The sequence below is a fragment of the Engraulis encrasicolus genome, chromosome 20 (assembly GCF_034702125.1).
Source record: "Engraulis encrasicolus isolate BLACKSEA-1 chromosome 20, IST_EnEncr_1.0, whole genome shotgun sequence".
Classification (NCBI taxonomy): Eukaryota; Metazoa; Chordata; class Actinopteri; order Clupeiformes; family Engraulidae; genus Engraulis; species Engraulis encrasicolus.
This window is the reverse complement of record NC_085876.1, coordinates 17,216,514-17,226,265: the sequence shown is the minus strand read 5'-3', so window position 1 is coordinate 17,226,265 and position 9,752 is coordinate 17,216,514. Positions and strand designations below refer to the sequence as shown.

At 41.0% G+C, this 9,752-nt stretch overlaps 1 protein-coding gene across 1 annotated transcript in view; it reads left to right on the top strand.

Moving 5' to 3' along the window:
• The first annotated feature begins 767 nt into the window (after nucleotides 1-767).
• The window catches only part of LOC134435762 (T-cell differentiation antigen CD6-like), an 18,127-nt gene continuing 9,142 nt past the window's right edge, over nucleotides 768-9,752 (top strand). Inside the window, exons 1-6 of the mRNA XM_063184804.1 lie at nucleotides 768-855; nucleotides 1,529-1,582; nucleotides 7,171-7,446; nucleotides 7,870-8,184; nucleotides 9,109-9,420; nucleotides 9,647-9,706. Of these exons, the coding sequence (XP_063040874.1) occupies nucleotides 807-855; nucleotides 1,529-1,582; nucleotides 7,171-7,446; nucleotides 7,870-8,184; nucleotides 9,109-9,420; nucleotides 9,647-9,706 (1,066 nt within the window). The 5' untranslated portion in view covers nucleotides 768-806. The remainder of the gene's footprint in view (nucleotides 856-1,528; nucleotides 1,583-7,170; nucleotides 7,447-7,869; nucleotides 8,185-9,108; nucleotides 9,421-9,646; nucleotides 9,707-9,752) is intronic.

Genomic DNA, 9,752 nt, shown 5'->3' with positions numbered 1-9,752 from the left:
CCTTGTTTGAGTTTAATTATTGTACAGTAAAAAGCGGTGTTAACTTAGATACTACTCTGGGACCAAACACTCTGTAGAAGATGTTCTATAAGTAGGCCTAGTGAATGAACACTGCATTTTATTACTGCAGTATTTGTAACAGTAACGTATCCATGTTTTATGCACAGATGGGTCAAAAGTAAAAGCAGACGTGAAAAAAAAACACGCTACAGTTTCCTTCCAACATAGGTGACTTCACCAAGTGACTGGACTACATGTCTTATGATCAGCTGATTCTGAGCTGGTTGGGCGGTTGTTTTTTTCTTGTTTTTTGTTTGTTTGTTTGTTTGTTCCTTTTCAGCAACAAAAGTCCATTTATGTCAGCAGGTACAGTGTAATAACTGGTGTAACAACTATGTAATACCATGTGCTGGTGTTGCACTGAGAATATAATAGATAGGATATCTTTTTATTTGTCATTGTGACGAGCACAACAAGATTATATTATATTATAGAATAGAATAGAATAGAATAGAATATACCATGAATGCAATTCCACTTTTCGTTTTGACACCTCTGAAAACTGGGCCTATACCTGTAACTCTCCATGACAATGCTGAAACAGAATCATGAGAAAGAAAGAAACTATGACTATATCAGAACTTTCAATAAACACAGGCAGGAAGCTGAACTTGGAGGAGGAAGAAAAAACCCTGTGCCGTTGTCTGTCTTCACTTCCTGTAATGAGGTAGTCTATTATGTGCTAGCCTTGGTCTATGTGCTGTATACTTGGTTATTTGCGCTAAGAGGCTGACAGACAGCCAAGAATGGACTTTCTGAAGTTCATTATGCTCCTCCAAGTGCTAAGGTGTGAAGGTAAGGTGAATGGACTCTGTTTCAGGAATAATATATTATATTTTGCATATAGAATAATATATTATATTTTGTCATCTGTAGACAGACTTTATTTACTCATTTGAAATAAGAAATAAGAAAATCACACATGTGAAATTGTGAATTAGATGAAAGTTCCTAACAATGGACACTGCAAGTGTATTTTGTCTTGATTGCTGGTTATTTGAGACATTTTTCACCATTTTTTTTTTATCTTTAAAAACACAACAACCCACAACATTGAACTAGCAACGTACAAAACATATAGGGTACTGAGGCCTTGAGCTGTGACGTTTGTTTCTCATATCAACTGAAAGAATTAATGTTAAGTATTTTACCACCAACTGAAAGTTTTAACTATGTCTCTATGACTGATATAGTGAGTGGTGTAGTCTAAGTAGATTATATCCACTTCAAAAGTTCAGGGGTATCAGTATACCCACATCAAATTGATTGATCCATTATTTAGAATAGAATAGCACAGTATACCCACATCAAAAAAGGACAAGACCAGATATAGTCATGACATGCAGCCTTTGAATCTAGTGAATACAAGTATATGCACATAATTCAGAAAAATGCATATAGGCATACAATAATGTAAGACAATAATAAAAATTATATGAAGTAAAGATAGCCTATTCTTATTTTTCAGCTCTGCAGAACATCAGCATTGCAACTGAGCAAACACCCCTGGCAACACAAAAACGTAAGTCACTACCGTTTGGTAATGCAATACCTTGTAACATTACTTTCATGAACTCCACCGTTTTCTAGATCTGTGGACAAGTACCTTTTTTGTGCTTCACATTAGCAGCCAAAACCCCCCAGTCACAGTTTTCCTTCACTGTGAATCTCTCATTTAAAAGGGGCAACAAGTTCTTGATAAGGTTTGGGTCAGGCGAAGATGGCTATGCTTATTCTTTCTTGCTTTAGGCCTTTACTTTGTAGCAACACAGTTTAGCTAATTGAGGTATTTGGGAGATGAGAGGAAGCATTGTCCTGCATAAATATCTTCTTCTTGGTCTTCTTGAAAGATATAGACGCTTAACTCTACCAGTCCTTGAGGAATATTTCTTCTAGAAAGGTTTAGGTTTAGAAGTTGAGTTTTAGCCCTTTTTAGTTGAGTTTTCTTTTATTCATATATATATATTTCTTTTTGACTTTATTTATGACAGTATAGTGAAGATGGTGACAGGAAGCAAGTGGGCAGAGAGACGGGGAAGGGCTGGCAAAGGACCCGAACCTGGGTCGTCCGCATAGCAGACGAGTGCCCTACCGTTATCCCATTTTCGACCGTGTTTTTTAGCAGTGCCATTATGCCATCTCCTTATTGTTGGCATTTGAGTGTAGTGTAACGGAGGCCAACTAGCAGAGTGTGGCATGGAACATTGGTAAACCTCCCTCCCGAAGTGCGTAGCGTTGGGCTGTCGGACCCACCCTTTGGTTCCAACCGTATCTCGTGCCATTCGTGAAATATTTACGAACAAAAAACAGAACAAATCAACTGTAAGCTTCGTGGTACCATCACGAGATAGCCTTGTTTGTTGTGGTTGGGTGACGAAAGGGGGAATTGACAGTTGGGGTAGTTTGGTTCTGGGGGGAAGAATAATGGGGATGGACGTCAACAATCAAACGTGAGTGAAGAGTAATTGGAAACGGGACTCACTAGTTTCATACAGTAATCAAACATTTCAAACAAGCGATTTAGGGTTAGGGTTAGGTTTAGGGTTAGGGTTAGGGTAAGGTTAGGGTTAGGGACAACGTTAGGGACAACGTTGGAGGAAGGGAGAGATGACAAGAAGCTGACACGACGACAGAGCTCCCCTCCCGGAATGCACGCTGCTTGGGGCACTCGTGCTCTCTCTCTCTCGCCCTTTTTCTCACCCACTCTCGTAGACAGCGAACGTTGCCCAACCACGAAAAACGAGGCTATCTCGTGACGGCACCACGAAGCTTACAGTTGATTTTTTCGCGAGACTGGGCTCTTAGCTCAGCCGTCTCATACTGTGTCTCCCATTCCCGAACCAATCCCCGAAAATTCCCGTCTTGAGATGATTTTTGACCACCCTGTCTTGAATACAGTTTCTTTTTCAAAGGTTGCCTGGTTTTAACCTTTATCCCCTTGGCCATGTCTCTAGGTGTTGAATGCATTGTTCCTCTTCTGGGCACTCATAGGTTTCAGTTCTGGACTGTGGTAGCAGAGAACATTTCAATCATTTTTTAGACTTTCCAGAGTCTGTTAGATTTCTTTTGTGCCCCAGAGGATAACAAAGTTGCCTAATAATAATGCACACTTGATATAATATATAGATCACACTGTCTCTCATTACACAAATGTGTACCTGCAATTATTAAATATTTTTTTGTTTTAAATATTTTTAGGGGCTTTTTATGCCTTTATTGACAGGATAGTATGAGATGCTGACAGGAAGTGAGTGGGTGAAAGAGATGGAGGAGGATTGGGAAATTACCCCAGCCGGACACGAACTCGGGTCCCCATGGGCACCAAATGTGAAAGCCCAAATGTGGGGGGGCTTAGTGTGTTAAATGATTAATGATTCAATGTTTAATGATTAAATCTAATAGGTTTTCATGTTGCTACAGCTTAGAGTTGGAGAATATGTATGAAGTGTTCAATATGGCCAAAATAGCTTTTTTTGGAAAGAGTAGAAGTCCGCACACTGTAGCTCCGCTTTGAAAATGTATTTAGGTCATGAGGCATGCCAGATGAAGACCCTGTTGGGTCGAAACGTTGTATGACCTGAATACATTTTCAAAGCGGAGCTACAGTGTGTGGACTTCTTCTTTTTCCACTATCAAATGCGCCTTTGTCCTGCACCTGGCCTCGGAGAGGTGGGATGTGCATATTCTTACTCTTATTAACAAGATAGATGTTTACCTTATAATTCAGTTGAAGGAGAAGATTGTGCACATCCCAGGAAAAGGTGCAGGACAAAGGGTGACTAGTTTTGAAGTGAAAGGTCGTCCGCACACTTAAAATCCTTTTTGTTTTCTTTTATTATTTCATGGCTGGACATGACATTTCGAGTTCACAGTCTTCATCAGATCTTATCTGCCTTATAATTCAGGACACAATGTATACATTCTTCTACTACTCTCCTCCAAAGACTTTGGGATGTGTTGAAGGCAGAAAGTGGAGCATGCTGCCTGCAGCTTTAAGTTTTAACACCTGACTAATGTTTCCATATTTACATTCTCTTCAGAGTGGCACTAAAGAAGAGGTCGTAAACATAAGTCAGGTGTTTGCGCTTAACAAATGGTTTAAACTTTAAGTTGCAGTTGCAGTCTTCTCTAACTTCTGTCTTCAATTGATGTTTTCCCCACTGTGACACATCTTCAAGCTGAGGGATGATGCGTAGAGTCCCAATTCAATTTTGGGATGTGTGTTTACGTCACTGCAATAATCATTTACACCGAAAAAAGTTGAACTACTCCACTAAGGTGCATTTTTGCCCTACTGTGACACAATGACAACAAAGAATAGCATACGTCTAAATCTATTTGAGGATGAGGTAAAGCATGGCAAAACTACAGTATATATGAAAGCTAACCAAACAGACATAACAGAATGTTAACGAAAAGTATTTGTTATTATTACCACTGCCAATGATATTTTTTCCTTGTTAAAACTTGTGCACAAGAAGAGATGAAGGAACCTGATTAACCATTAACAACCATTAATAACCATTGAGTTGGATTTTTTGCATTTATTAATATCACCTGAATAATGGTTATTTATTTATTTAATGACAGCATATAAAGTGTATATCAATATATGACAATGTACTAGGACCATCTGAATGATACAAGTGCAACAAAAACCAAGGTCTGCCTTTTTAATGTAGGCCTATACTGCATGCATTTGGTCCATAACTCAAACTTAGCACCCACCCTAAACTTGGGTTTATTTTATTTTTCCTGCTTGACATGCTGTCATATCTTAATTAACCCTTTCATGCAGACCCTCTGTTATAACCTTATTGTCACCAAAATGGTAATGACCATGCCTTTGTCTGTTACGTCATAGCAATGTTGTTATGATGTAGTTGAGCTTTTTTTAGGAAACAGTGACACGCTGACACCATGCAGTAAATCACAAGCCAGACACCACCAAATGTGTTAATTATTACCACAGCCAAGGAGGTTATGTTTTCGGTCGCATTGGTTTGTCTGGCTGTTTTTCAGCGGGATAACTCAAAAAGTTATACTTGCAATTTGGTAATATCAAACTACTAGTGTCACAATTGCATCCCTAACAGTACTTCTACCTCTACTTGATACATCTCTGAGTCTGCATCTTGACGTGCATGCTGGATGCATTTGGTGCACATGCAGTGCGTACTGTATGCATAAGCCAATGCTTCCTGTTCCCACTGATGCCCCCCGTGTCACCGCTGTCACCACTGCAGTGTGACAGGATGTGGTTGTTGTCAGCCATCACTTGTGGATCGCGCGCCGCGCTGTAGAACCTCTGCAGGTGCAGATGACTGCCTTACATCAACGGTTCTCAACCACAGGGGCCCAGGCCCCCGCTTAGTAGAGTAGAGAGTAGAGTGTCATGTATTGATCCTGAGGGAAATTAAGGTGTCAAGTAGCATATATACATGAATACAGAAGAAGACACAAAGACATCACACACAACATTGCACATATTTAGGGGGGCGCCAGAGATGGCAAGGGGTCTGTGGAATTTTGTCGACTGTGTTGAGGTTGTGACCAAAATCATACTTGTGAACATTGTAATCAGGCTAAATTAAAACCAAATTATTTTTTGGTCCACATGTAAAGCCGTGAAGGTATTGAGTAGCCTCTGGGGTCGCCGGCGGACCTATTCACTATTTGCTGAAAATACTCAGCTATATCATAACAACATTGCTATGACATTACCGAGAGCGTTAATTAACAGATTAAGACATAGCCATTGTAATTTTGGGGACAGTAAAGTAATAACATAGGCTCTGCGCTAAGGGGTTAATGTCTCGCGCGAGAGGCATTGTAATTAATCCCGGTTCACATAGAGAAGGGACTGTTTGAATAAAACCTTGAATATACTGTATACTGCATGCTTTCAATATAATATAGTCATTCCATACATTGTTTGTAATAATATTCATCAATTGGGTGAGCGGTTAGGGCGTCAGACTTGCATCCCAGAGGTTGTCGGTTCGACTCCCGACCCGCCAGGTTGGTGGGGGGAGTAATCAACCAGTGCTCTCCCCCATCCTCCTCCATGACTGAGGTACCCTGAGCATGGTACCGTCCCACCGCACTGCTCCCCATGGGGCGCCACTGAGGGCTGCCCCCTTGCACGGGTGAGGCATAAATGCAATTTCGTTGTGTGCAGTGTGCAGTGTTCACTTGTGTGCTGTGGAGTGCTGTGTCACAATGACAATGGAGTTGGAGTTTCCCAATGGGCTTTCACTTTCACTTCACTTGTATGGTTAATAAGGGGGGAAATTGTGGAGTAAGGGAGGTAGTGGGTTACGAAAATATTCTTTGGTCCAAAAGGGGTCCCTTCAGAAAAAAAGTTTGGGAACCCCTGCCTGACACTATTTACCGGTTGCTGAGAAAACAGCAACACAAGGCTGTGTCTTATCTTCAGTCACATCTTACCAATTCAATTAGAGCAGGAGTATGAAACCCCAGAGACAAAAGCTTCACAAAGATCATCATGAATGCTGCCTAGCTCCATCAATGACCTTTAAGTCTTTTCTGAGTAAAGCATATGACGCACGACTTCAGGTTATCATGGAGCCTCCATGTTTATCATGTTTGTCGTGTGTCACACACTTTGCTCCAAAAAATGCTTAAAGGTCATTTGAGAAAATGCAAAACAAAATAGATGATCTATGCTTGTCTGTACAACCTATAGTTAGTGACACTGGTAGCTAACAACAGACAAGTCGGACAAAACTGAATTATTTCAAATTTAAATAAATGCCAACTCAGTGGAGAAAATCTGTGACACAAGACTGTAAAATTGAATTGAATATACTAGTCAAGTGCATATAGAAGGAAATACACATACGGAGCAAAATAATGTATGATACAAACAATATTAAATCATAATATTCAATTATTAAAATAAATGATAATTGTTCATTCATTTTATTTGTAGCACATTCAAAACCTGAAAACTGACCTAAGAGCTGCAAAATGCCATGTATACTACTGTATGTATAATAGCCATCATAAAAATATCACATAGAGAAGAAATAGCAATATTTTATAACTTATAATTTAAAACATTCTCCCCCTTGATCTCCATCCCAGCTGGTGTGAAGGTGACCCTGCTGAAGGACACGTGTACATGGACATTGGAGAGTGTCGTGGGGTCAAAGGTCATTCTGACTCCAGGGCTGAAGATGGGTGTGGGGGAGCAGGTCTGCCAGGCCCTGAGGTGCGGTGGGGTAGACAGGTTCAGCGAGAACCGGGCCCCACCCAACAGCACCTGCCTGTCCCAGTGCCAGCAAGTGGATCATAATGGACTAGGCGACTGCTCCACGGAGGTGTCCGACAACTGTAAAGTCCTGTCCACAGTCATCTGTGGTAAGGACTGTGTAGATCATAATTGGTTTTGGGTGACATAGGACTGTAGGGCTGTAACGATATTGTATCGAACCGAGAAATCGTGATACACAGCCCTATTGGACAGATACTTTGCAACATTACGCAATATGCTACTATGTGACTTAAAGAGATATCATGGATTTGAAGGGATACTTTGCAATGTATACTAGTCATGTTGATTTTATATATTGTGCAGTCCAGATATACATGATAGTAGTAGTATAGTCCATAAAATACAGCCAACTACTATCTACGTAGATGTTAAATCAACTCTTTAAGTGTTGAATTGACCCTGCAAAATGCACTGTGTACTGCTACCATAGTCAACACATCATCCAACATATGTCATTGACCCAAGATCCTATTTGTGTGCTGTTGTTGTTGTTCTACATGCGTCTGTAGAGCATAATAAGGTTCGCATCGTGGATGGGTCTCATCGCTGCGGAGGGCGTGTAGAAGTCTGGCACCAGCAGCAGTGGGGCACCGTGTGTGACGACGACTGGGACCTGAGTGACGCCAACGTCGTTTGTGCCCAGCAGGGCTGTGGCTTTGCTGTCATGGCGACGGGCCAAAATGGCCGCTTCCGTCCGGGCTCCGGCTCCATCCTATTGGCGGAGCTGAACTGCACGGGTCGCGAAGGGAACCTATGGGAGTGCCCCGCTCGTACAGGCACCAATGACTGCGGACATAAGGAAGATGCTGGAGTGGTGTGCTCAGGTTTGTCTTCAGTTCAGTGTTCTGTGAGTGTGTGTGTGTGTGTGTGTGTGCGTGTGCGTGTGCGTGTGTGTGTGTGTGTGTGTGTGTGTGTGTGTGTGTGTGTGTGTGTGTGTGTGCGTGTGCGTGTGCGTGTGTGTGGTTGTCTGTAGTGTGTTGTTACCTCCGCCAAGGAGGCTATGTTTTCGGTCGTGTTGGTTTGTTTATCTGTTTGTTTGACAGTAGGAAAGGTTAAAAAGTTATGAACGGGTTTTGATGAAACTTTGTGGAGTTGTTGGAATTGGAAATGACAAAAGGAACAAGTGATTACATTTTGGTGGTGATCCAGATCACGATCCAGATCCAGGAATAAAAAAAAAAGATTCTTCACTAATGCGGGATAGGGTGAATTTTGACATTCCGTTTTTTAACTCCACGAAAACAAGGCAGAAAAACTTGAAAAGTCTTATATTATATTATAGGCATAGGATTCCACAGCGTCTAGATGTTATGGGTCAGTTCAGTGACCCCATGGCCTGGGCCGAGGTTTGAACTCTATGAGTGTTTCTAGTTCTTTACTTAATTTTGTAGTTTTTGATCATGATTCCCTTTTTCTCCTTTCTTGTGGTTTTATTTTATTTTAACTTTGCAGGGACTGACATGACAGACGTTTCGGCTGCACAGAGCCTTCTTCAGTGTCCTGTGCAAAGTTAAAATAAAATAAAACCACAAGAAAGAAGAAAAATTGAGTGCGATCCATTCCCTACTACTAGATTACTTCAGAGACGCACCAACAAGACGGAAGAGCGCGGTGTGTGGAAGATAATCATGATTCACTTAAAAAAAAAAAAAAAACATAAAGCCTATGAACCTTCCCACAAATCCTGTCCGTTTACTGTAGTGTTCTAGCCTAAGACTAATATCTAAATAAGTCTTTTTTTACTGTAGAGTTCAAGGACGTCAGACTGACCGGAGGTCTGGATCGCTGCTCAGGGCGGGTAGAGATCCATCGCAACGGCACCTGGGGCACTGTGTGTGACTCCTGTTTTGGCAGAGAAGAAGCAATGATAGTGTGCTCAATGCTGAACTGTGGAACAGAGGTCCAATACTCAGCGTTCTCTCCACCTTTCTTGCACGCCAATGGGACCCAGTGGTACTACATGTGTCGTCCGCCTTATTCTCGTCTGTGGAATTGTCAGGAATATGCTAACCACCCATTCTTATGTAAAGACTCAAAAGCGTCAGGATTAATCTGTGGAAGTAAGTGTTTCATAACAATAAAAAAAAAAGAGTACCGGTAATGTAATATTTTGATTGTATTGAGATAAAATTTATGGCTAAGACATCATCACTTTCTCTACTATATATTACCTAAATAAAAATTGCTTAAATAATGGTAAAAGTATGTCAAATATCAAATAGATTGATACATGTCAAACATATTTTTTAGATTTTTTTTATACCAAGTTGCTTCATTTTCTTTCAGACTCGCTTGGATTGCCTCCTCCCCCTACCATTGCCAGTGTGAACGTAACCACAATAACAGGCAAGACATCATCACATTCACCATTCCAAATTTAATTTAAAAAAAC